This window comes from Eulemur rufifrons, chromosome 7, assembly GCF_041146395.1.
Source record: "Eulemur rufifrons isolate Redbay chromosome 7, OSU_ERuf_1, whole genome shotgun sequence".
In the NCBI taxonomy this organism is placed as follows: Eukaryota; Metazoa; Chordata; class Mammalia; order Primates; family Lemuridae; genus Eulemur; species Eulemur rufifrons.
The window spans coordinates 143248000-143275396 of record NC_090989.1 but is presented as its reverse complement, the minus strand read 5'-3'; the positions used below and the strand labels follow the sequence as shown (position 1 = coordinate 143275396).

The window sequence follows — 27397 nt, the reverse complement described above, 5'->3', positions numbered from 1 at the left end:
TTTGCTTGGAAGGGATAGCTAAGAGGTGATCATAAAGGGTAGCAAGGTCCCAGAGTTAAGACTGGATTAACTAGAGGTCATGTCATGGTGCCTACTTAACCCAAGGGGCCTGGGAGCCAGGTAATAGCTGTTTCAGGTGTCAAGTTCAAGGTCAAGGGAAAAATGTGGCAATAGGAAGCTAAAGGAATTAGAAACAGATGGGCCAGTGAATGAAGCTGGGGTCCTGGTCTACTTTCATTGATCAGTGATCATATGGTCCATCTTTAAGGCACAGGTGTCGGTGGGACACAAATGTGAGGCCTTGTAAAACCAACTGTGAGTACCCTTTGAGGATGTCAGATTCATTTTATTTTTAAAGAAGTATCCATCAGCTGGAAAGTACACAAATGAAGTTTGATTTTTTCTTGGCTATCATACAACCTTTGGTTCTCAATTGAAAGGAAAAAAAGAAGCAGCTTTAATATCTCTTCTGAAATGTTATTCTAAGTGGATAGCAGCAGGTAGTCTTTCCTGAAAATCTAGAATATGGTGATGACCTGTGCCTTGAAGGAAAAAAAATCTTTGGGTAATCTGTGTGGAGACACAGGGCTAGGTTTGAAGGGTAAAGAAAGAGAAAGAGGGTAGATCAGCTGAGCTCCCTTATCAGAGAATTAAAAATCCCTAAGGATTGTTTCAGGAAGTTAGAGCATTTCTCAGCCCTACTCCACCTCTCCCCCCTCCTCTCCACCTCCTTCCTGCCTTCTTTCTCTCCCCCTTTCTCTTCTCCCTCATGTCTCCTCCCTAAAACCCTTTCTTCTTTCCTAGAAGGAGCCTGCTCTTTGGTTTACTTTGTTTTTACCCTTGAAAAGAGCAGCATGCCTTCTGGACTCCTTTTTTCCTTTCTTTTTCTTTTTTTTTAAGATAAAATGGCAACTACAATATAAATTTAATTCTGATGGGAGAAAAAGCACAGTGCAATTCTCTTTAGCAGAGGGCATGTTTGTATGCGTGATATTCAAAATAGAGTCTTTCAAAATTGTTGTCGCACTTGAGGTGTACCTAGAATCCTCTTCAGGGTAATGACTATGACATTCCTCAGAGGTGAACTCATTTCCATTACTCATTTTTAAAAACACATGTTCCATTTGTCTTTTCACACTCATCACAATGAGATTTAAAATAGAGACTCATCATCACCTATTTAAGGGTTATGAATAGCGCTGCCTTGAAAAGGCCTGGTGGAAATTTGTGTGGAAATTGAAAGTGGCTCGTCAGATCCAGAAGCTAGGCAGACATGGAAACTGAGTTAGAGGCTGAAGTGCCCAAGTATTCAGGGTGTGGAGCAGGATGAGACCTCCAAGCCCTCCACACTGACGGTCAGATGCCAGGTGTCACTTCCAGATGGAATGTGAAATGGAAGGGTGGGAGCCCCAAGATTTAGCAGAATCTACCAAACAAACAAACAAACAAACAAAAAATGATCCATAATCCAGAGACCACGCTAGGTGGGAGACTGGATTACTGAGCCCATTCTCCACCCCTGTATCTATGCCCTTTGCCTGGGGGCTTGCAGTCCCTGCTACTAGAGGCAGGGGGCACTTCCCCATCCCTTGACTATGGGCCTGGCCACATAGCTTGCTTTGGCTGATGGAATGCCAGCAGCAGTCACAGTGTGTCACCTCCAACCCAAGGCCTGAAGAAGCTTTACAGGCTTCCACTTGTCTTTGCAATGAGAACAGGACATGGCTGGCCCACTGGTTCAAGCAAAGTGTAAGAAATAAGGAATAGAGAGAAGCTGCCATCACTGTGCCCGGTCTGGATCAGCCAAACCCCAGCTGACCTGAAGGAGCAAATTATGGCTATTTTTAAAACACTGGAGTTTTAGAGTAGTTGTTGGGCAACATTATGGTGGAAATCCTTGACTGATACAAGCACTATTCCTAAATGTGACCTGTTTGAAGGAAGAACATGAATCACAGTGACTAGAATATGAGAGCATGAGTAGATAATGATTTTCTGAAAATGAGGACAGGCCTTGTGTATACCATTGTAAGAAGGGGTTGACATTGCTCCTCATTTTGAACATCCCACCCTTCAACTGGTCCTGGCAAAGGGTGAAGGAAACTGTAGAACCCTGCCTTCCAGGCCTTACTGGAAATCACTGATATGCCCAAGTTCAGGGATGACCGACACTGGCCTCTTTGGGAAGCAAACAAACATTCCAAGTCTCACTTTTTGCTCACTTGCAGGGACGGGCTAATGCAGCTGTACAATGATCCAGATCTCTTGCCTCAAAGCAAGAACCTCTAAAGGACCTTAGAGCTCCCTGGGGTCAGCTGAAGTCTTGGTTACAACTATATCACGACCCCACATCTCCCTCTGCCCAGTCCTGCTTCCCTTACCTTTTCACAAATATTGCTCCTCAAAGCACTCCTGAATGATCCTCCTGCATGTAAATCTCTGAGGCCCAGAGTCTGCTGTGGGAACCTGGACCCGTGGTACACCACTCTCACTCAGCTTTCCAGGGGCGCTGGGATCTGGAGGAGGGGGCAGGGGAGGCCTTACCCACTATCATGTGGTTGCAGACATCACAGAAAGTGGGCTTCTTGAAGATGTGTTCCTGAAAGGCGTGGGCCTTGCCGCCTGGGTGCAGGCCAGCCCTGGCGGGCGTGGACGTCAGGCTTCCCGGCACAGAGAGTGGGCTGGAGCTGGGGCTGACCTCAGCCAGCATGTCTGCTTGCAGCTTCACGTCATCACTGTTGGTGCGCTGGAAGAAGTTGTCAGCACTCTTGCTCCGTAAACTCTTGGTCTTGAAAGAAAGTGATCGTTTTAGTTTCTGGAGCTGTAATATAATGACAGAACAGTTTCTCTTATGATTGATAGATCACTCAGATGCAGGCTGTGGGGGTGAGGTCTGCTCCATGCACTGCACAGTTCCCACTGACACCCTCCACCCTGAGGAAGCTCATGTATGTCCCCGTATGGGTGGGGTGATGGCAGTGCCTAGTGACGAGGGAACTCAGCAGCACCAACCCGCCCCTGCCACCAAGCCAGACAGCAGAAAGTGGTCCCATTGTGCCTTTGCTTCTGCCCCTGCTCCTCTTCCCCTCCCTTCTTCAGGTCCCACCAGTGTGCTGTCAACACGTCCCACCATGTTCGGTTTTGACATCACTTGCCTTTTGAATTTGAATCATTGGAAATATTAAGTGCATGAACTCATGGGCTCAAAGGCTGGGTGTGTAATGCTGGCCTTTCTCTCTTGCCATCACTTAGCAGCCACTTGTCTCTGCACACAGCAAAGCAGAAGAGCCCATTGTCTGATCTGAAATCAATCTGGCACAACTATCCACAGAACACAAACCAGAAACTCTCAAGTCTGCTTGCGTCTGAAGCATATGGATAAGTAACCTCTGCGTGCGTGTGTGTGTGTGTGTGTGTGTGTGTGTAGGACACAGTGTTGAATTATCCCTTTGACTTTCTCTGCTCTTCCTGCTGCCCTGCCCCTTGTTTTTGGCCATGACAAACTAGACCATTTCTCCTTTGCCTTTGGGACTTAGGAAGGGGCACCAAAATGGGTGTGGAAAAACACTAGCTTCTGAAAGGTTTGGGTTTGAGTCTGGTCTGCCCCTCTAATCTAGTCTTCTCATTGAAGCTAGAGGGATCTTTTGGAAACACAGATGTGAGCAGATGAGCCTTCTTGTTTAAAATCCCTCAAGAAGTTTCCTTTGTTCTTATATTTAAAGAAAAACTCCTTGTTGTGAGTTCCAGAAATTGGCAGATTCTGAACCCCAATGACGGCTGGCACCACCATCCACCTTGTTCTGTCCCCCCAGCCACAGTGGTCTTTTAAAAGTCTCTCCTAGTTACTGTTATTTTTCATTACCATCCCTTAGTACATAGTTCTTCCTCTGCTCAGATAAAAGAAATGGACCACCTACTTACTAGTCGCATGACCTGCAACAAGTCATTGCACCTTTAAGGTGGTTTCCTTAATAGAATTAACATCCTACCTAGAATTAACATCTATGGCAGACAAAAATGTACTCAGATATCAAACCAAAAAAACTTCTTCATAACAAAGAAAGTAATCAACAGAGTGAAAAGGCAACCTACAGAATGAGAGAAAATATTTGCAAAATATTCATCCAACAGGGGATTAATATCCAGAATATAGAAGGACCTCAAAGATCTCAACAGCAAAAACAATAACAACAACAAAAACCACCCCAAAATCTGATTAAAAAACAGGCAAGTAATCTGAACAAACATTTCTCAAAAGAAGACATACGAATGGTTAATATATATATGAAAAAATGCTGAACATCACTAATCATCAGGGAAATGCAAATCAAAATCACAATGAAGTATCCTCTCACTTCAGGTAGGATGGTTATTATCAAAAAGACAAAAACTAGCAAAAGCTGGTAAGGATGTGGACAAAAGGTAACTGTTATACACTGTTGATGGGACTGTAAGTTTAGTATAGCCACTATGGATAACAGTATGGAGGTTCCTCAAAAATCTATAAATAGAACTACTATAGGGTCCAGCAATCCCACTACTGGGCATTTATCCAAAGGAAAGGGAATCAGTATGTCAAAGACACATCTGCACCCCCAGGTCTACTGCAGCAGTATTTACAATTGCCAGGATATGGAATCAACCTAGGTGTCCAACAACAGATGAATGGATAAAGAAAATATGGTATATATACACAATGGATTACTACTCAATCATAAAAAGGAATGAAATCCTGTCATTTGTGGCAACATGGATGGAACTGGAGGACATTATGTTAAGTGAAATAAGCCAGGAACAGTTAAACACCACATGTTCTCACTCATATGTAGAAATTAAACAAAGATGATCTCATAGAAGTAAAGACTAGAACAGAAGACGCTAGAGGCTTGGAATGGTAGGGAGAAGCTTAAAAGACACAAAATCATAGCTACACAGGAAGAATAAGTTCTAGCGTTCTATACCACTGTAGGATGACTATAATTAACAATAATATACTATATAGTTTCAAATAGCTAGAAGGAGGATATTGACTGTTCCCACTACAAAGAAATACATGCTTGAGATGATGGATGTGATAATTACCTTGATCTGATCACTATATATTATTAATATAAGTATTAAAATATCACTCTGTACCCCATAAATATGTACAATTATTATATGCCATTGAAAAATAATAAAAAAAGTAGAAAAAGGTGCTCAGTACTCTATTCTAACAAGGGCCTCCATCAAGTGTGCTCAGAGTCCCTTACACAATATATAAGCCAAGTGGATGTCACCCTGACAAGCCCAGTTGCCTCTGCTTCAACCTCCCAACTTCTACCTCAGAAGTCCAGGAAGATATGGTGGCCATTACTGCTTGGTGTGGATTACAGAAAGGCCACATTCTCTCCCTTTCTTCTTCTCCTTGCCATTTTGCAATGTGACTTTGTAACTCCTCCCATCAAAAGTGAAGCCTGTTCTCTCACTCCTTGAATCTAGTTGGTTTTGGGAATTTGACCAATACAAGGCAGCAGAAGCAATTTTAAGGCAGTTCCAAGCCCAGGCCTCAAGATGCCTACATGCTTCTGCCCTCCTGTGGGAAACCTGCCAAACTGCCATACGAACAAGCTACCTAAGGTAGCTTGAGGGATTATGAGAGACACGTGGTCTAATCAATTCCACATTACTCCAGGGAGATTCCAGAAGCAGAGCCACCTTGCTGCCCTACAGGCAGAAGGAGTCCAGATGAGACCAGAAGAACTGTCCAGCTGAGTCCTGCTCAAATTGTCAGCCCACACACTCATCAACTCAAGAGATGGCTGGTGTTTTAAGCCATTAAATCATGTGTCTGTTGTGGGTACACAGCAATAGATAACTGATACAATACTGCTCTCCCTACCGTCCTGCATGTGGTGGGATTGTACTTCTTTGCCCATCTGAGGTTAGGTGTGGTTGTTTGAAGCCAGCTCTCCACTTCAGGGAGCTGTTCAGAGGGGAGGACCTGTAGGGCCCTCTAGAAAAACCCCACTATGGCCACCAATGGGGCTTCTTCAGCCAGAAAGTGCTAGCCTGGGAAGCAGCAACAAGCTACACAGAAAGGTCAGAAACAGTGGGCCAGCTAGGATTCTATTCTCTTTCCTCCTACCCTATTGCTCAAATCTTCTAGAGGAGCTAGAGCTGCTAAAGAAGGGGATAAGGAGTTATTATGTTATTGTATTATTGTGAGTTATTACGGAGTTGCTTATTACTGCAGCATAACCTATCATATCCCAACTGATATAGGAGAGCAGGTTCTGAGTCTTTGGAAGCATAGCATTGACTGTGAAAAGGCCCCTCCATCTTTGAAAAAGCTAAGTGGGGTGGGGGGCTATGAAACACTCACTGAGATTGAGCCACACTGAGGTGAGGACCTGGAAGCAGCAAAGGGGCAGAACAGACCCTCTTCACTGCAAGTCCTTCAGGCTGTAAACTGGGCAGGGGCTGGAGGAAGGGAAGCTTAAATGGAAGACAAAACTAGAGTTTTATTTTAGACAAACTTTTAATACATTAAAGTAACGAGGAAGTTAAGGAATCTGCCAAGATTTTGTCATGGGAGGTAAAATCAAGGGAGAGGAAGGTATATTAAAGCAAATGCCATTAAATAGGGAAAATAAGATCATTTTCTGTTTGCTCCTCACTGAGTTTACATGGCTCAATAAATTGGCTACCCACGTCTCAAAAATACAATAATAACCCCACCCTGATTATACCAAGGCACTATTGTGAGGGTCACAGAGGATGATGTATGGGGGAACTCCCTAAGGACTCTACAGGGTACAAAAGGTGGAGGATGATGGGGGCAGGAGAGAGGCAGCAGGGAGCTGGGAGTATGGAGCTGGACTAAGGGCTTCACCAGGTGACTCCTTGCAATCAACCCGACCATTCATGAAGATGCTATTTTATTCCTGGAGAAATGGAGTCTGAGGGAGGGTGAGCAACTTGCCTAGGGTCACACAGCTTATGTGAATCAAGACAAGTGTTCACAAGGAAATCTGCTTTCCTCCCATCCCCGTGCTCTTTCCACTGCCAGTGAGGCTTTAGGGGTTGGGTGGGGGGATGGAGGAGAGTTGCCCTTCAACCCCAGGGGGATGAAACAACTTCCAGTGGTCAGTGAGGGTGGGAAGGGATGTGGAGTGGGAAGCCAGGACAGGGAAAGTGATTGGGTGATGCCTACACATTTCCAGTCTTGTCTCCCACCTGTGCTCACATGCTGTACAACTTCTTTCAAATTCTTTGTCATATGTGGTGTTCTGTGTGCCCTGGAAGTTTATGTGTGATGTTTCAGTGTGGTGCTAGGAAATCTGTAGCATTTTCCTCGCCCTGTAAGATGTGGCTGGAAGTTGTGTCAGGCAGACGGAGCCTGATTGCCTCTAGAGCAGGAGACTTTGCCTTGGAAGCCAATATGACATTTCTTATTCAAGTGGATGGCTTAAAAGAAATATCTACATGTTAAATAAAGTCCTAGACATGAACCCAAAGGAGTATGTTTTCTCCAGTTATCCTTAAAAGAGCAAAGGCCAGATGGGAATATATGCAATGCAGAAATAGAAGCAAACCCTCGTAATCACAGATGTCACAAAATGCTTAACTTCCATGCACCACTGCCATGGCTAGCTCCATTTTATTTATATAATAATGGTAAAAGGAAGAGATATTCTTGGGTACCTTACCATGTGCTAGAAACTACTCTCTATACTTTACTTCATGTAATCATCCTAGCAACCTTATAAGGGGATCATTCATTCATTAAATAATGCATATAGTAAATATTTATTGGGGTAGTACTATTATCCAGGTGTAGTCTTTGATTTTTGGGAAAGGATAAAGTCCTTTCCCTTAAAATTTTAAGGACTAGGAGCTGGAGATAGAAAATAAACAAATAATCAAAGAGGCATATAATATAAATTTGGACAGAGACAGGAGCTATGAAGGAAAATAAAGGCAGAGCCAGGCCTTAGAAAGTGACAAGGAAGGCTTCTCTGACAGGTGACGATGGAGCAGAGATATGCAGGAAGTAGGGGGTGTGTTAGGTGCACTGGAGAAGAGCGTTCTGGGCAGCGGGAAAGCCAAGGCCCCAGCAAGACAGCAAGGGCAGTGCACTTGCGAAGCACCAGGAGGTCAGTCTCGGGATAAAAATGACAGGAGAGAGAAAGGGCAGAGATGCCAAAGGCAGTGTCCTACTAGGCCCTGTAGGTCATGGCAAGGGCTTTGGAATTTACCCTAAAGGTGATGGTTTTGACCAGGGAAGTGACAGGGTCTGACTTTTACTTAAAATGGCCACTCTAACTTCTGTGCGGAAAACTGACTATAGGAGGGCAAGATGGAAGCAGGGAGACCAGTTGGGAGACTCTTGCAATAAATAATTCTGATGAGAAGTAATTTTGGTTTGGCCTTATATAGTTATGGTAAGATGTGGTTGACTTGGGGGTACATTTTGAAGGTAGGACCAATGGGACTTGTTGAGGGATTGGATGTGGAGTATGAATGATTTTAAGGTTTTTGGCAAGAGCAGTGGGGTGAATGGAGGTGCCATTTACTGAGACGAAGAACACGGAGGAAGCAGCATGTTGGCATGAGGGGTGAGGTGGGGACCAAGAGCTGAGTTTGGGATAAGTCACGTTTGAAATGCTTATTTGGAATTCAAGTGGAGCTACCAAGTAGGCAGCTGTATGTATGATTCTGGGGTTCAGGGGAGAGGTCCAAGCTGGAGTAATACCTTGGGAGTCATTAGCATATAGATGGTACTTCAAGCCAGAAGACTAGCTGAAGTCACCATATGCTGACTGGTCACCCATGTGGGGAGCTTCCTTCTGCAACTTACTGGCCATTTAACTTCTAGCCACGGCAGGAGGAGGGAGCAGATGTTGGAAATAGTGCGAGAGACGTGAAATCGCCATTTCAGAGGTAGGAGAGTGAATGGACTAGAGCAGTACACCGTGGTAGGATGCTAGGGAGGCACAGAGGCTCCATTTCAGGTTATTACCTCATTTTGCAGAGGAGAAAACAGACACCTGGCAACTTACCCAAAGTTAAATGGCCAGTAAGCCCCTTAAGCCAAACTGACATTCATGAGCAGGTATCCCACCCTTGACCTCCTCTGAGTAAAATTCCTCTGCTCCGGGTGTTTCATCTTCCTGGTGCCAGCTGGAATTTTAGCAATCATCCGTGTGGTTGCCAGGCTGAGCAACACTTCCATGGCAATTAGTCAGGGAATGCAGAAACTGGGCGTCACGAGAGCACGGAAACAGAATTGCCGCCTGAAGGTGACTGTAATAGCAGGCGTATTGATTTACCAGTCTGCTCTGCGTCGGCACATCAAGTTAATTAACCAGCGTGCGCCCGATCATTTCAGCCAGGATCTCAAGTCCGCAGGATGGAAAAGGGGTGGTTTTGTGCACACGCATCTCTGCCCACACAGGCAGTAAATCAGGAGGCACAGTCACCACGTCGACTCAGTTTCCTGCCTGTTGACATTAACCGTAAAGTCAGCTGCCTCTATGCAGACATTTCCATGGCTATTTAAGACTGCATCAATAATGCCCTCGCTTTTACTTCCGCATTGAAATGAGATCATCAGAGAACATTTGACAAGCAAATGGCTCATCCTTGATACTCATATGTGATCTATACCTTTAATTTTAAAACGAACATTTTTTGTTCTTTCTCACATTTTAACTTTTCTAAAATAGAGTTACATTTTCAATGGAAATACTCATTATTTTCTATTTTTTTTCTGAAAAGATATTATTAAGCCAATTGATGACATCTAAGCCTTGAGGAAATAGGTTATTTGCCATGCTGTAGCCTAACAGCCTTCCTGCATTGCCTCTGAAACCCAGCTCCCTTCACGCTCTGGCAGCCACGCAGATCCACTGCATCTATTCCAAGTTTGCCTGACGCTGTGTGGGTCAGAGCGCTTTCCACACTCACCCCTAATACCCATGGCTCAGTGGACAGGGTGAGCACTGGGGGGCTTGAGAAATGTAGTGCCACTGGTGAGGACTAACTCTCTCATCAACAGTTTTGCCCTTCCATAGCCTGATTTCTATTATGGCAAGCACAATATGTCTCAGGTCCCAGTTTGCTTCGGTTTGGATGGTGACTTCAAAGTAAGAAATATTCTTCTTACCTCTACCTCACTCTATCACAGCCAGCTGCAAAAACCAATTGTTAATGAATATATTGGTAAAGTGACAGTTATTGAATATATTGCATGCTCTGCCACCAGTGAGCTGTGTGGTCTTGGGCAAGTCCCTTGAGCTCCTTGGCCTGGGTTCCACTGGGAAATGGAGAGGATGAGCTCAATGGCTGCAAAGTTCCCTCCCAGCTCTGGGAATTCAGCACAGTGAGGGAATACAAAAGACTTTGAACAGTCTCTACTTTTAGGAAGTCTAATATCTAATTCTGGAGACAAGTAGCAATGGTTAAAACTATCTGAGGGTGACATGAGACCCTATATTTATATTATCAAGTGAAAAGTAGAGTGTTTTGATCGCTATCTACTCTAACATGTCAGAAAAGGGAGCTATCAATGGAGGCAAGAATTGTCAGAGACATTCTTTCAAACCTTGAAGGATGAATTGACTTTAAAACATATAATTCAACTGTTTAAGTGTTTCAATGGCCTTCCTCACGTCTAGGTTATATCCTAGAAGGACAGGCTCCTTTCTGTGGGATACAAGACCCTTCCCGAGGGATGCAGGCCGTCCACTTGTCCAGCGTTATTTCTGGATACCCCTTCCTGCATCCCAGGCACACAGACGCACTCAAAGCAGGCCCCAGGTTTTCAATGATGCATAAGCCTTCAGTGCCTTTGTTTGTTCTGCCTGGGAGGTTTGATACACTCTCATTCAATGTATCTGGAACATGCCTGCTTCTCCTTGACTGCTAAGCTTCCTTGTGGAGTCTCGCCTGGCCCTCCTGCAGGTGGCCCTGGACACCCTCTCCTGTGTGACTCCCAGGGTGCAGCATGGAAGTGTGTCACTGCCCTTCCTGTCTTCTGCTCTTGGGCTTCCCTGCAGACCACGAGGCTACTTCCAACAGGCAGCACAGTGCCTGGCACACAGTAATGATACTAATTATGCTAGCAAATAATTATTCAACTCTTACTATACACTAGACTCCATCCTAAAGATTTTATATGGGTTATCTTTTGATCTTCTTGAGAACCCTATGAGGTAGATGCTATTACTATCTCCATTTTATGGATAAGGAGATGGTGGCAGAGAGAAGTTAAGTCATGTGCCCAAATATACCCAGCAAGTGGAGTGGAGGTGAGATTAGAACCAAGCAGCAGTTTGACTTCAAAGTCCAAGTTCTTAGTCTCGCTATCCATTTGTTAAATGACTGGCCGACAGACTTATGGACTGACTGAACACAGCCAGACTGAAGACGTAGATGTGGAAGCAGAGCGAGCATGCCATGAGCCGGCACAGAGGGTCTCCATAGGAGTCAGGCAGAGCTTACAACAGGGCTGCAAATACAGTTGTCCAGAAAACTTTACTGAAAATCCTGGCCCGACTGGTACCCTGTGTGCTGGTGAGAGTGGGAAACAGCAGCCACTGAGGAAGTGTGTGCGAGTGCGTGTGGGTGGGGGTGTTCCAGGTACTGATGGCAGCAAGGTAGACAGTGTGAACAGTATGGTAATCCACAGTGACCCACTGCACACTCTCCGTAAGGCAGATGTTAGTCTTGATGAAAACAGTGTGTGCTGATTACATTGGGGTAGAATCTGGCTGCAACAGAAGGGAGAGAGTATCATCAGGGAGACACACTGGGAAGGAAAATTGGCAAGCTCTCCCTCTGTGCACTGAGGCTAGCTGACATATTTCCTCCAAAGAAGATTCTGTGTAGCTCCCAAGTTCACAGTTGCTGGAATAAGAAGAATGTAGTGCCATGGAGGTCCTGGCTACCTCTCCTCTATTCCTCTTCACTAGAGAAATTCATGACAACCAATTTCTTTAGACACCATCATCATCCTTTCTGAAAGCCCTACATGTTGTGGGACTTTTATCTCTTGTCCCGAAAATAGTTCTTACCTATATTGTTTAAGCCCAGAGTGGTGGCATTGGTTAAAGCTTGTTCAGTGGCAAAGGGGGTTTTTGTTTTGCTACAGCAAAACACACACACACACACACACACACACACAACCCCAACCAAAGAAAAAAACACATATATACACACACACATATTTTTTTATTTAACATACCTTTCCATGAAACAGCCCTGTGAGTGCAGCAGGCAAATATCATCCCCATTTTACAGATGAAGAATATGGGGCAGAAAGATACTAAGTGATATGTCCGAGGCCTACAGAAAACGAGATGCTTAATAGGGAAGAAAAGTTTTAAGGTTTATCTTATGTTCAGGGACAGAGGAGGCTTTCATACCCAAGGATGGGACACAGGGGAGAGCTTAAGGCTTTGGGGTCAGACTGACTCCTCTGCTCTTCCCAGCTCTGCTGGTCTCTGGCAGTGTGAACATAGGAAAGTTATTTTTCTCTGAGCCCAAACTTTCTCATCTACAAAATAGGGGTAATAACACATCTCTTGCAGCTTTTTTTGTGAGGATTAAATATGACAAAGCACCTAAAGTTCCTGGCAAGGTGGCTGGCACTCAAGGGACACTTCGTAATTCTACCTTCTCACAGTACCCACACACCTCTGCCACTTCTGGTTAGCACTAGATTGAGGAGAACTGCTCTTTTCATCCTCCCTCCTGCATGTGGATGCCAGTGTGACAATACAGGGCCACTGTGTCACCTTCAGATTCAAAGATTTCTCTTGGGAAAGAGAACTCTATGTGCTCAGAAGAAATACTTTGAGAAGCCACCTGGCAAGGGAAGATGGTACCTCAAGGACCAATCCCAATTTTAAAAAACACAGCACTTTGTTAGAGTGAAGTGGCTGTCTACAAGGCAAAGAGAGAGGCCTTGGCACCTTGATCCCAAACTTCCAGCCTCCATAACTGTGGGGAAATAAATCTCCGATGTTTATGCCACCCAGGCTGTGGTATTCTGTGATGGCAGCTCTAGCAAACTAACACAGTATTCAAAAAAGCCTGTTGAGGTGAATATTCTGTTCCTAGAGCTATCAATTCCAGTCAGAAAGAGCTGCACCAAGGGCATTCTGTAGCATTTCTACTGTTCCACATCAAACATGCCTCGCATGTGTTCCATTGGGTGATAAGAATGGAGACCCAAGCTGTATTACCTGGGACATGTTTCCTCACATACGTTCCTGGAGACCTGCTACTCATCATCCAAGTCTCAGCTCCAATACTCTGCCTGTGCTCTACCCCAAGCCTTCCCTGACTTCTTCATATAGGGCTCAATGTCCTCTGCTTCCATGTGCCTATCATGGGTCTGCCGTAACCTGCAGCAGTACAGCACCAACATTAACCTTCTGCAGCTCTTATTCCATACACTGAGGTCAAAGACTCATCTCATCTCAAAGACTCTTCTCATCTTTGTATCTTTGCTATACAGGTATAGGTTTTGGCATGGAATAGGCATTCTATGTTGAGTGAGTGATTGAATGAATGGATTTCCTGCCTTAATGTATTTGAATTCCCCGCATTTAGTGGGGAGAAAATGACAGAAGAATCATCCTTTCTGTCTTCGGGCCTAGAACAATGTTCTGGCCTACAAGACTCTTCAAATATTCCCTTTTATCATCTTGAACCCTATTTTCCATCAGTAACCAATGCCAATTTCCTTTCCCTTGACAGTGCCTCCTGTACTCCTTTTTCCTCTCCAAACAATACCAATTCCAACCATTTTCACCTGTGTTTTGGCCTCCAGTCTCTTCCTTTACGGCATTCTAGCAAGCTTACTTTCCAAGAGCCAGGGTTAGGCAGGGTCAGGGTTCAAGGAACTAGGGTGGGCACATGAGTGTATTAGGCCATTGTGCAGTGTGAGGGATTGGAGCAGAGGGAAACAGATGAGAATGTTCCTGCTGACTCTGAGGCCTGCAACCAAAGGCAGGGGAAAGAGGGGTTCACATTCGAAGCAGAAGAGCTGAAGCAGTGGTCAGGCAAGACAGAAGAGTGAGTTCAACACATAAAACAAGGTTATATCCCTGAAGTGGCCCAAGGACATGAAAGGGGAGGGAGCATCTTCTAGGCTACACGTCAGCCTTCATGGACAAAGCTAGCGAGAGCTGTGAAGGCTCTGAGTAGGTTCCAACATGTTCTCCGCCACTTCCAGGCCTTCTCCTGCTGGTGGATGAAGCCAGGTTAGGTGCATGGTGGGACCTTGGCAGTCATAGCGAGCATCTCTCTCTGCTCTGGTTCTGCTTCATGTGTTCTCTGGGATAGCACAGGGACTGTGGGGTCATGGTGGGACCTTGGAAGGTCATATGGAGCGGATGGATTCTTACAGAGAAAAGCCTCTGAATTGCTGGCCCTTGTGCCCTTAGGAGCCCCAGGAAGCTGTCCTCCAGCTTGTTTCCTCATTTAACAGACTCTAAGTCAGTAAATGACATAACATTTTATCCAGTTTTTCAGGCCTCAAGCCTTGGAATCATCCTTGACTCCAATTTCTCCCTTACACTTCACATCTAGGCTATTAGCCAATACATTAGTCAATGAGACTTTCAAAATATGTGCAGAATCCACCCACTTCACACTACCTCCACCACCATCATCCCAGGCCAATCTGTCATCCTGTCTCGCCCGGACACCTGCCTGCTCAAGGTCTCCCTGATCGAATATATCAACTATATTCTATTTTCTTGCTCCACTGTGTTTTCCACAAAGTGGCCATGAGTAATTATTTAAGATGGAAGTCAGACCATCTTAATACTCTGCTCAAAACTTTACCATAGTTTCTCATCACAACTACAATAAAACCTAATGTCCTGTCTATGGCCTACAAGGCCCTACCTGACCTGACCTCTGACCATTCTCATCTTTCTCCTTCACCACTCATTCTGCTCTGTCCCTCTGTTCCCCCTGCTGTTCTGCAAACACACCAGAGACCTGCCATGTCAGGGCCCTTACTCCTGTTGTGCCTTTCTGTGATGCTCTCCTTTTCCCATGGCGTTCTCATTTCCCACTTCCTTCAGGTCTCTACTCACACGGCATATCACAAGAGACTTTCCCTGATCCCTGGCTCTATCCCCATTTCCTCTTCAGAACACTTGTTACTATTTCATTTTATTTCTTTAACTTTTTATTTTGAAGACTTCTGCACCCACAGAAAGTTGGCAAGAATAGTTCTAGGAGTGCTGATATACTCTTTACCCAGATTCACCAATTATTAAGGTTTTGCACTATTTGCTTTTTATTGTTCTCTCTGATATATAGATATTATTGTGATTGTTGTTGTCATTGCTATTATTGTTATCATTACTGAACTGTTTGGGAATAAGTTGCAAGTATCAAGATATTTTATCCCTAAATATTTCAGTCTGTATCTCTCAAGAATAAAGATGTATTAATGTAAATAGACTAGAGTAAATTAACATTAATGCAGTACTATGACCTAATATGCAAATCATACTCAAATTCTGAGAATTGAGCCAATAACACTGCATAGCATTAAAAAATCTGCTTCATTTTCTAATCTAGGATTATGCATTGCTTTTAGTTTTCATGTATTTTTAGTCTTATTTAATTTGGAATAGTGTCTCAGCTTTGCTTTTTTGTGACATTTTCATTTTTAAAGAGTACAGAATAATTGTCTTGTAGAATATTCCTCAGTGTGGGCTTGTCTGATGTTTCTTCACTATTAGGTTTAGGTTACACATATTTTTTTTCAGAAATGCCAAGAAGTGATGCTGTGTCCCTCTTTGTGCATCATATCAAGAGGCATATGATTTCTTTATATTACATACTCCTTCCTTCCTTCCTTCCTTCCTTCCTTCCATCAGTTTTTCTTTATTTCTCTCTTGATTATCTGCCTCATAAGCTAGAATGTAGTCTCCACCAGGGCAGAGAATTCTCATTGTTCTATTAACTTCTGTATCTCAGAATCTCAGAGCCTGAAACACATTAGATGCCCAATAAATATTGGTTGAAAGAATGACTCTAGATGCGATTAACTCAAAAGTCCAGGTATACTTAACTACCAGATGAACTTCTTACTGCAGCATCCCCCAGAGAATTCCAAAAAATGACCCCATGTTACATATTTTTGAGCAGGCACAACATGCCAGGCAGCCTATAGACACCTTGGGCAGGCAGAACAAGGCCTGTAAATAGCTCAGGGCTCTCTGGGAATTATGTCCAAGGCTGGTCCAGAGGGAATGCAGCAGTAGTGGCCTGTAGCATTGCTGGTTGTAGGAGGACCTGCAAAGGTTTTGCATGCAACAGTTCATTCCAGATGATGCTTATTGGAATGTGGAAGAAGGCTGAGGTGTTTCACAGGCTCATAGTCTTTTCTGTATAGTCACATTAACCCTAGGAGCATGGGGAAGGATCTGCTCTGCTCATCACTTGTCCAGAGTATGGCGTAATTAAGCTCTTGTTTATAATCTTATGAATCCAGAAGTGGAAAAGGTGGAAATAAAAATCAAGGTGGAGGCTGACTAAAAGAACAGACTGCTGCTCATTTTCCCAATGCAGGCTCTCAACCCAGGGTTAGGCCTTAGCTGGGGTGTTTGTGGACGGGGCAAGGAGGAGGTTGGTGGTGGGGATGAGTGGAAGGGCAGTGAATTAGCTGTTAGACTTACATTTTGCTTTAGGTGGATTGGACTTTTAACACCTGCAAATGAGGTCCTTATGACCAACAATGAAAACCATGAGATCTGCCCAAAATGTCAAGAGGCAATGAACAGAATTCCAAGCAATCATGTGAGAAGAGTGTGCTGCGAGAAATAGAAAGCTGATAGCTGAGGTCACCCCGCTGAGTTCTGTCCATTTAATAAACCAGTTACCCTATCTCTATTTAAGAACTTATTTTCATATACATTATCTAATTTTATGTTAAAATTAGTAGTGGGGTTGGAACTTGAACCCAAGCTTCTGAGTCCACATCTAGAGACCTTTCCCACAGCCTGATTCTGCTATTCTGTATTGTATTAGCTCAAGAAAAACTCACTTATGTCTTGAAAAAAGTACTTAATAGATTAAGTCAATTTATATGCTGAATACTTTGTATATCTCCAACAACGTGTATAATCCTTGACTTTTCATTTTCAAACCACTGCAGGACCCACCTCTAGAGCTGCATATTAGATTTACAAGAACTTAGTAAATGGTTTTTTATGAAACAGCTTGTAGCTTTAAAGTCCGCTTGGAGAATCAGAGCAGCAAGTACAATCCCAGCTCTGTTTGGAGCCTCCTCAGGTGCTTTCCCTGATTTTAACAATCTGTGTAGCTAGAGATAAGGGCAGTTTCCTTTGCCAAATGAACAAGAAGACACTGCTTCTTCCTGATAGTTAAGAAAAACCCCAGAGTTAGATTACATCAAATGAGGGGGAAAAAAATCACCTGATTTTAAACATTAGCTATTACGCATTAGTGAATTATTCTGAATTTTTAAATTCAGCAGGGCTCTGGATTCCCTTATCTTTAAAAGAGCAACCCAGTGGTAAATCGTATGACTTATTTCCTTTTTAAAAAAACATTTTGGGCCGGGCACGGTGGCTCATGCCTATAATCCTAGCACTCTGGGAGGCTGAGGTGGGCGGATCGTTTGAGCTCAGGAGTTCGAGACCAGCCTGAGCAAGAGTGAGACTCCATTTCTACTAAAAATAGAAAGAAATTATATGGACAACTAAAAATATATATAGAAAAAATTAGCCGGGCATGGTGGCGCATGCCTGTAGTCCCAGCTACTCGGGAGGCTGAGGCAGGAGGATTTCTTGAGCCCAGGAGTCTGAGGTTGCTGTGAGCTAGGCTGACGCCATGGCACTCTAGCCCGGGCAACAGAGTGAGACTCTGTCTCAAAAATAAATAAATAAATAAATAAAAATAAAAAATTTTGTTTTAAAATAATTTTAGTCATGCTGAAAAATTGCAAAGTAGAGTCCCCACATACCTTTCATTCAGCTTCCTCTACTTCACTTTTTATATAACCATAGTAATTTGATTGCAACTAGGACACTGATATAAAACTATCAACTCATCTATAGATCTTAGCATAATTTTGCCTTCTTAGAATTAGCTGTCCCACTAATGTCCTTTTTCTGGCCCAGGATCCAATCCAGGATTCCACATGCACTTATGGTTATGTTTCTTTGGTTTCCTCTGAACTGCATCAGGTCCTCAATCTTTCTTTGTCTCTCATAATCTTGACCCTTTTGAAGACTGATGGTCATTTTGATGAATGGCCTTCAATTTAGGTTTGTTTGATGTTTTCTCATTATTAGATTGAGGTTATGTGTTTTTGGTAAGAATAGGACAAAAGTGATGTGCTCTTCTCTGTGCATCATACCAGGCGGCACCTGATGTCAATGTATTCCATCACTGGTGATTAACTTTGGTTGTGGGGTTAAAGTGGTATTTTCCAGGATGCTCCACTATAAGATTACCTTTTTTCCCTTGTAATGAATGAGTATCATGTGACTAGGAGACTTTGGGACTGCAAATATCCTGTTCTCATCACACATTTGCCCTCTAATTTCAACACCCATCGATGAATCTTGTCTGCAGACTTATTACCCGGTGTTTACCTGATGGTGGTGTTCTATTTCCATTAGTCCTTCTATATTTATTAATTAGAATTTTACTGCAGAATTATCCTTATTTGTTTATTCATTAACTTATTTATTTCTATCAGTATGGAATGATAGATACTTTCTTTATTCTACAGGTTATGATTCTCCATGATCGTTATTTATTTTGTTGCTCAAATTATCCCAGGTTTGGTCATTTGGCATTCCTTTAAGTTGGCACCTGAGTTCTTTTCGACATGCTCCAATCATTTTTGATCACTTCCTTCCTTTCCAATACTACAAGATTTTCCAGGCTTATTTTATGTTTCCCCCATTCCAGTCGTGCAACCAGCCATTTCTTCAAGGATCCCTGGTTAGTTATTCTGGGGAATGGTATTTACAAACGGAGATATCTGGGTACTAGATGTGCTCATTGCTACTGGGGTATCTTTGATTTTAGGCTCTCTCTCTCAGTGGACAGAGCTAGGAAATATATGAATGAGTACTCAACATACTTATATACACAAACACATATATATTTATTTTTATATCAATCTATCTGTATAAATACTAAAAACCATGGGTTCATACCAATATACTCCCTTATTTATTAAAACACATTTCATTGTTCCCTGATTGATATTTACATGGCTGGACTCTAAAGCTAGTATCCTTTAAATTACACTAGGGAAGGAGGGAACAGAAATTACTAGAAGAAAATACACAGCCCAAAACAGAGAAATTGGAAAAACTTTCACGAGCAGAGAAGCCACTAAGAGAGGAGCCACATAGTCGCTTAATAAATGTTTGTTGAATTAGGTGAGTGGGAGGATCTTTTCATTTTCACAAATATTTATCGATGACCTTCTCTTTGCTGTCCATTCTGCTAGGGACAAGGAGAAGCAACTATATGCCCCTTGTCCTCAAGTTTTCACTCATCTGGGGAGAGACAGATATGTACACAGATCCATCATGTTCATTATAAGGCACTAAACTCAGTCTTGTGAGAAAAAAAAGAAATAAAATATAGGGTAGCAGGGTTTTCAGGAGGGATATTTTAGGACGATAGATTATTTATGAGCAAAAGAAGGAAAATGAGGAATAGCATAGGAAGGAAGCATCAAGTTCAAAGCATAAAACAGGATAGGAGCTTGAATAATATATCAATAAGCCTGGACAGTATCTTGGAGCAATGGATAATTGCTGAATGGTATTAAGCAATGGAAGAATCTGTTCATATTTCTATATATTTTACAATATTAATAAGGATACATATACATTAAAAAATTATATAACACAAAAAAGGGAACTTACTGAAAAGTAAGTTTTCTCCTCATGTCATATCCCTAGTTCAATTCAGAATTTAAAACCTCTATTAGCAGTTTCTTCTTCCAGAGCTGTTCTGTCTATAGGCCTGTATATAAGTACATAGATATTCTCTTCTTAAAAACACAAATGTGGTTATATAATGGACATTTTTCTGGATGTTGTTTTTACATTTTACAATATATATTGGGGATCTTTCTATTATATATATCCAGCAGAATAGAAATTTTAACTTTTTTTTTGTGATGCCTAATATTCCACTGAATGGAGGTACCAGATTAATTTATTCTTTTTCTGATGGACATTTTGATTGTTTCTTAGTGTTTTCTTGAGCCAGAGACCTGTAGTTCTTCACCAAAATTCATTTTCATTTTATTCCTGGGTATATGGTTAGATTTTGTTTCCCAAAGGATCTGGCAGATAAATGCATAAATGAGACTGCGTTCTTGCTAGTGAAATACAGTGAAATGGTATGTGTCACTTTTGAAATTAGGCCTTAAGGCTGTGTGCATGTCTGTTCCATTCTCTCTTCCCCTTTCATGGTGGCTGAAGGACAAATGTGGAGGAGATCCTATTCCACCATGGAGATTGTGAAAATGTCCTAGGGAACAGTCGAATGACATGTTGGAAGGAAATGGGTACTTGGATGACCACAAGGAGTGGAGCTGCCATGCTAATCTAAACTGTTTACCTTGAAACCTCTGTGAGAGAGGAATAAACATCTATATTTATTGGGTTTCTTTGTTACAGCAGCCTATCCTTACCCTCACTAGTATATTTCTATTACAAACAATACTGGAATGAACATTTTATACCTACATATTTGCATATACATATACCATTGGTTGTTATAAGTGAGTCCCTTTTTCTCTACATCTTGGCTAGTACTTGTTATAATTAATTTTTAAAATATGTGTTAATTTCATAGGTAAAAATGGCCCATAAACATTAAAAACTTTCAATTTGTTAATTATCTATAAGGCTAAATATCTTTTTTTCTATGTTTTTAAGCCCATTTATATGGGTAGAAAAATAAGATATGAAAGCTGAGATGACCAAACTAGATTAGAAGAGGAGGGGTATGGAAGAGGTAAGGAAGAAATTTGTAGCAAGCAGTAATATCATAGTAAAATTTAAAACAGCAGGAAAGGTAAAAGTGAGAAAGACTGGCTCTGCAGAAAGGCGATCTAGTGATGTGTGGGTATGTTTGAGAAGCTCTCACAGAATGCAAAGTAAAGGTATAATAAGTTGAAAATCACTAAAGAAAATATTAAGGAAGATATAAAGAAATAATTGGATCCTGAAGACTTCAGAATGACTAGAGCAGAAGTGATACTCAGGGGTAAGAGAGAGTTCCTGGGCTAAATGAGGGAAGAAGACCCGAATCTGTCAGTGGAGGGATCACCATATGTCAAGTCTGTGCAGTGAAAAGGGACATCTCTTTTCCTGCCAGCAAGTTAAAGTATCCTGTCAGAATGTTACAGCATCAAAAGCAAGGAAGGACTTCCAAGCATACAGGCAAAAAATTTGATCACCCACAACGAAAGAAACTTAAACTCATTTCAAACTTCCCTTCCACAATATGAAGCAACATAAGACAAAGTTGTAACCCGAGTACTCTTAATGCAGACTCTTAATGCTCTTGATGAGCAGGGAAAACAAAGCCTTGGGAAATATGGAACATGTGAGGCACAAAAAGACTTGTGCTTGGAATAATTAAAAGTGCCAAAGTTTAAATGACTGGTATAAATGTAGTTCACAAAGAAAAACCACCTGTCACAAATACTTAATGAAACAGATGTCTTAACAGTAATAAAAATACCGTGCATTGAAGTAACAGAACACAAGTGGTGAGGGGAATAGAGAAGGAAATCAGATTGTGTTAATTTCCTGATTTTTATACTAGGAAAAATATCATGATGACCACCATAACAATGGTATCAGTTTCAGCTAACATTTGAGTCCTTCTCTGTGTCAGATATTGTTCACAGGACTTTATAGGTATCATATCTTTTAATCCTCCCAGCCACCCTATCAGGTATGTCCTATTATTATTATTCTCATTTAAGATAGGAGAGGAAATGGATGTGCTACTCCATTCTCAATGCTAATACAGGCACATAGTTGCAATAAGTGTTAAGTAGAACTTTTAAATTAGCCATCAATATAGTTTACAAATAGGATTGTCTTCAATTTATCAGGAAAAAGTTCATACAGAAAAAAATAATTTAAAAAGAAAATAAGAGAATTGTCAAGGGGTATGAAAACCTCCAGAAAAGGAAATGAAATGACAGAGGTAAAATCAAACATATGACAGTCATTGGGACTCAGAAGCCAACACCCCAAAATGTGGTGCTTTGACATGCTAGACTGAAAAAGCAGCCTCAAGGGGTTTCTGACCTTCCCCACACCTGTTTCTCAGTCCTCTTCTCTCCCTGAGCACAGGATGACGTTGTTCCCTGAAGTTTCTTTACCTGCCTAAAGTCTAGACCTGCTAAAGAAGAAAACAATTAACTTCTGGCCCCTTCCCTGAGTTTTCATTAACTGAACTCATATTATAGGAAGAAAGATTGAAATCTGTCAACATACCTGGACAGACTTTGTCACAAACCATTGTCTGTTCTTAGGTCCCAGCAGACTTTGTCCTAGGCCATTGTATGTTCTTCAAGCCCATTGAATCCCCCTAAACGTCATTTACTACCCCTGTAAAATCACCCACAGTTTCCAACCTCCCTTTTCTCTAATAAGAATATAAGGAATAAGAATATAATCATCAGAACCCCATTGTGTGGTAGGGGAATCACTCTGTGACTCTCCCTTGTGCACACTAATAAATTTTAATGCTATTTCTCTTATTAATCTGCCTTTTGTAATTTGATTTTTCAGTGAAACTTCAGAGGGCAAAGGGAAAATATTCCCTTGGCCCCTACACAGTAAATGCTAATGGATTATATTCCCTATTAAATAAATTTAAAATACAACTTAAAAGAGACACACTAAAACGAAAGTAACTCCTAACGATTAAATGAGAGAATTAACAAAGAGAATGAAAAATGCTGTAAAAAAAAGAGGGCTTTGCAGTATTATTAATAATATTAGACAGAATGAATTTAAGTTAAAAGAAGTTGGTAAGACAGAGTGAGAAGTTAGTCAGTGGGGAATAGTACAATCCAAAATGAAGCTTAAACAGTTAGGAGCTGTTGTGCACCGAATAACATGTCATTAGACTATATAAGATAAAAGTTTTAAAACTATAAAAAGAGATAGAAAGAAATGGCTCAGTAGCAAAATACTTTGATTTCCTTCAATCCATGATAAATCTCACTTTGTAAAAAAATTATTAATTATACAATTGCATTTATAATGTTGATTTAATTGAGAGTATTAAATTCTTTACACTTCATTAAATACATTTTCTTTTCAAGTGCCTATGAGACATTCATCAAAAATTACCTTATAAAAAACAAAAAGGAATCCTCAATGAGTTCCTCAAAATAGATGACTAAATAGGCCATATTCTATGAACACAGAGTTATGGAACAAGAATTTAATAACCAAACAGTAAACAATATTAAAACATCTAACCAATTGGAAATTAACCCTTGGGCCTTCTCATGTCTGCACAGACACACATATGTCTTCTTCTGTTTTAGGGTGCTAAGAAAATAGTAATGAGAATAGTAATTATAAAAACTTAAGAGATATAATCACAGTTGTATTCAAGAGTGATTCCAAAGTCATAAAAAAGTTCATTGTTGCAATGAAAATTGGTGAACTAAGAATGTAAGTAAAAAATTATAAAAAGATCAACAAAGCAAGTCCAAGGAAATCAGGAGAGATATTGTTTAATAGATAAAAACACAAATTAAAAAAAATCACAGGATAGATAAATTTAAAAACTATTTTATTTAAAAATGTTAAAATAGAAAAAATTAGTTTAATCAAGAGGAAAAGAAAATATCTCCATTAAATACATAACATTTAGAATGATAAAGGAGGTATAATCACAAATGCAAATGATGAGAAACTTTACTAATATACTTAAAAATGTGGCTTAAAAAGATAACTTTATAAGAAAACATAAATTGCTAAGATTAATTTAGCAATGAGCTTATTAGATTAGCTCAATTACCATAGAAAATCTAGGTTCTATTACATGGGAAAAAATAGCTTCAACTTAGAAGAGAACTGAGCACCATGGGATATATAGGGTAACACTTTGTTGGGCCACTTTCCTCTCTTACATGGCTTTAGGAAGCTCATTGCCTCTCACACTCTTGTCCATGCAGAGAATTTAGGCAGCAATGCCAGCTCAGGGCAAGTTGGAGGGCATGGCGTATCATCAGGGAACTTGCCTGGTGCCATGGGGGACAGACATATCAGGGGCAGCCCAAAGACTTGTCCCCAATTTCTTCCTGGCCTCCCCTCTACATGCAGGCTATATGGCAACTCTTGACAAAAAAGAAGTACCCAATGTGGAGGTGCAGGGAAGTTTACTGAAGAGCAGGATTAGCTAGTTGTGTGAGGGGAGTTATAAACAAGGAATGGTTGAATCCAGATAACAATACCAGAGACAGTCTGCTCTGTGGTGCATTTCCCACTCCTTAAATGGGAGCAGAGGACATGCTCTATGGCTTTGGCTTTGGCTTTCCCCACCAGGTGCAAATTGGCAGCAAATACTCTCAGGAGAATATTAGCTCACAGGAAAAAAACAACATGACATAGAGAAGACAATGAATGGACCAGAATAGAACATAAACTTAACATAAGCATCATAAATATCCTAAAAAAATTAAAGGACAATGTTAGAAGCATGATGCAAGAATAAGCAATCTGTCACAGAAAACCAAATAGAGATGGTGAGTATAAAAAATATGAGTCAACATAAAGAGCCCAAGAGAAAGGTTGAATAGCAGCAAGGATACTTTTGTGCAGATAATTTAAATGTCTTATTGAAGGACATATAAAAAGACTTGCACAGTAGAAAGATACACCATGTTTATGGATGGTATGACCTAACAGTTTTATTAAGTAAGTTCTTTCCAAATTACTATAAAAATTCAATGTAATTTCAACAGAATATCGAAAAAAATAACATCTGAATATAAAAATAATCTTACAGAACAAAGGACCAGAATACAACTAAGGCACTATTACAAATGAGGAGCAAAGATGGTGATATCCCAACCAGATTTTATAACATACTACAAAGCCAGAGGAATTTAAAAAATATATGACATTTATGGAGAACACTATATATCAATGAAATCAAACCAAACATAGAATCTCGAAACAAGAGTATGAGTGTGTGCAGAATTTTGTGAGTATAAGAATGGTCCAGGACAGACAAATAATATTCCTTCTTTTCATGCCATACACAAATTTAAGTTGAATTAAAGATCCAAATGTGAAAGGATAAAACTAACAAATGAAAATGTAGAAGAATATCTTTGGCACCTTGGATAGGGACGGATTTCTTAAACAGATCTGGTAATCACAAACCATAAGGGAAAACATTGGTGCACTTTACAACATTAAAGTAAGAATTTCTGGCAAGTACTTGACACTGACCTGTGACATGAGTGAGAAATAAACATTTGTGGTGATAAGCCACTGAGATCTGGGGGCTATTTGCTTCAGCAGTTAAACAACTGATCAATACAAGCAGTAAATCAAAATGTAGAAGGTTGGTACGGCTTATGCCTGGTATTAATTGAAGGGGGTCTGGCAAGAGGCTGGGGATTTCTGTTTGTACAAGAAGACTATAAATGTCTAGTAGTGAAAGGGTGGATCAATAGTTAAGGTTTTAATTAAATTTGAGTAGGTTACTCTCCTAGAAATAGTAGATAATGAAAATGTTCTGTCCTGTGACTTTAGTGTCACTATACCAAAATCCAGGTTTAAATTCTGCACCCCAATTAATTAAAAATCCAGACAGTCAAGGTCAGTTATTTTTACTAGAGTTTAAAACCCTTGAGAGCAGAGTCTTGTCTGTTTTGTTCACAGCGCACCCTCTTTCCCAAGTGTGTAGAGCTGTGCTGTCCCACATGACCCGTCTGCCACATGGGCCTGTTGAGCACTTAGAATGTGGCTGGTCTGAACAGAAATACGCTGAAAAGTAAAACACACACCCAATTTGGGAGACTTGGCACAAAAAAATTTTAAAAAGGAAGCAATAAATTGACATATTTCAGTAATATTTTTATATTGATTATTAAAATTAATTTTACCTTTTTTACTTTTATTAATGGAGTAACTAGAAAATTTTAAATTATACATGTGGCTTGCTTTATACCTTTATTGGACACCAACCGCTTGTCTAGAGCAATGACTGGCACATTGTAAGTGCTAAAAGACATTGAATGAAAGAATTAATGAGTGTATCAGTTCAAATGAATCTTTTAATCAGCAGGTGTCTCAATTTTTACATTTATTGTTCAGTTTTATATCCTTATATAACTGAAGATATTCTACCAACTGAGAAAGAGATAGCTTCAGTCAAAAGGGCTAATTTGGCAGTTTACAAAGGAAGAGGAACAATGAATAGAGCATTATTGTTAGAAAACATATCACATACAGAGCAGTTACTGGGTGGCAGACACTTCATATGCACTTTCCCATTAAACATACCCTACAACTCTGTGATGGATTATTATTCCAATGTATAGACAACGACACTGAGGGTCAGAGTGGCGAAAGTCATGGTAAAGTCAGGAATCAGTCCTGCTTGCTCTGGCAAAGCCAGATATTTGCAGCCAGCCTAATATGACCATGTTCTTCCATCCTGATGAGTATTTCAGCCACAATTAACCAGCAGGGTGCACTTTTCTGCCTCTGAGCCTTTGTTCATGCAGTTCCTTTGGGAACACCTTCTCACTCTTTCAGAAAGCCACTCGCAACGTTAGGATCTGTCATAATTGGATGTTATTTTATTTATTTGTTTGTTTCTTGCCCACATCCCTCCTAAAATGTGAACTCCATGAGGGCAGGCAGGTTTTCTGTCTTGTTCACTGGAGAGACCTTAGCAATTGGTGTTAAAATGCCTGATTCACAAGCAGTGCTTAACAGATAATTGCTGCTAGATCAAATGACGATGCCTCCATCATTCCAATCAGAACTAATTGCTGCTGGGGTCTACCATAACTTGGACCCCAAGTATAGTTCTTATATCACTTTGCATCATATGATAATTGGCTCTCTTTTTGTGTGTCTCACCACCCCAAGTTTGTAATTCCTTGTAGATTGGATTAGGTCTCAATCAATGTCGTATTTTTCTCAAAGCAGTTCTCAGTCTTCTTTTCTCCTGCAAGACTTTGTTTTTTACCCCTCTTCCCCAGTGCAGACTCTGGTAGTTGTCTACCCAACTTCCATTCCCTTTCTCATTTCCTTAAAAAAAAATCCTCCATTTTGCTTAGAACAGCAATCTGTCCAGCTTTCCTTACAGCTACAAA

General features: G+C 41.1%; 1 protein-coding gene across 2 annotated transcripts in view; it reads right to left on the bottom strand.

Moving 5' to 3' along the window:
* STAC (SH3 and cysteine rich domain) overlaps positions 1 to 27397 on the bottom strand; it is a 138977-nt gene that overhangs the window by 79580 nt on the left and 32000 nt on the right. For both annotated transcript variants that reach the window (XM_069473430.1, XM_069473431.1), the window contains exon 2: positions 2545 to 2821. In XM_069473430.1, the coding sequence (XP_069329531.1) occupies positions 2545 to 2821 (277 nt within the window). The remainder of the gene's footprint in view (positions 1 to 2544; positions 2822 to 27397) is intronic.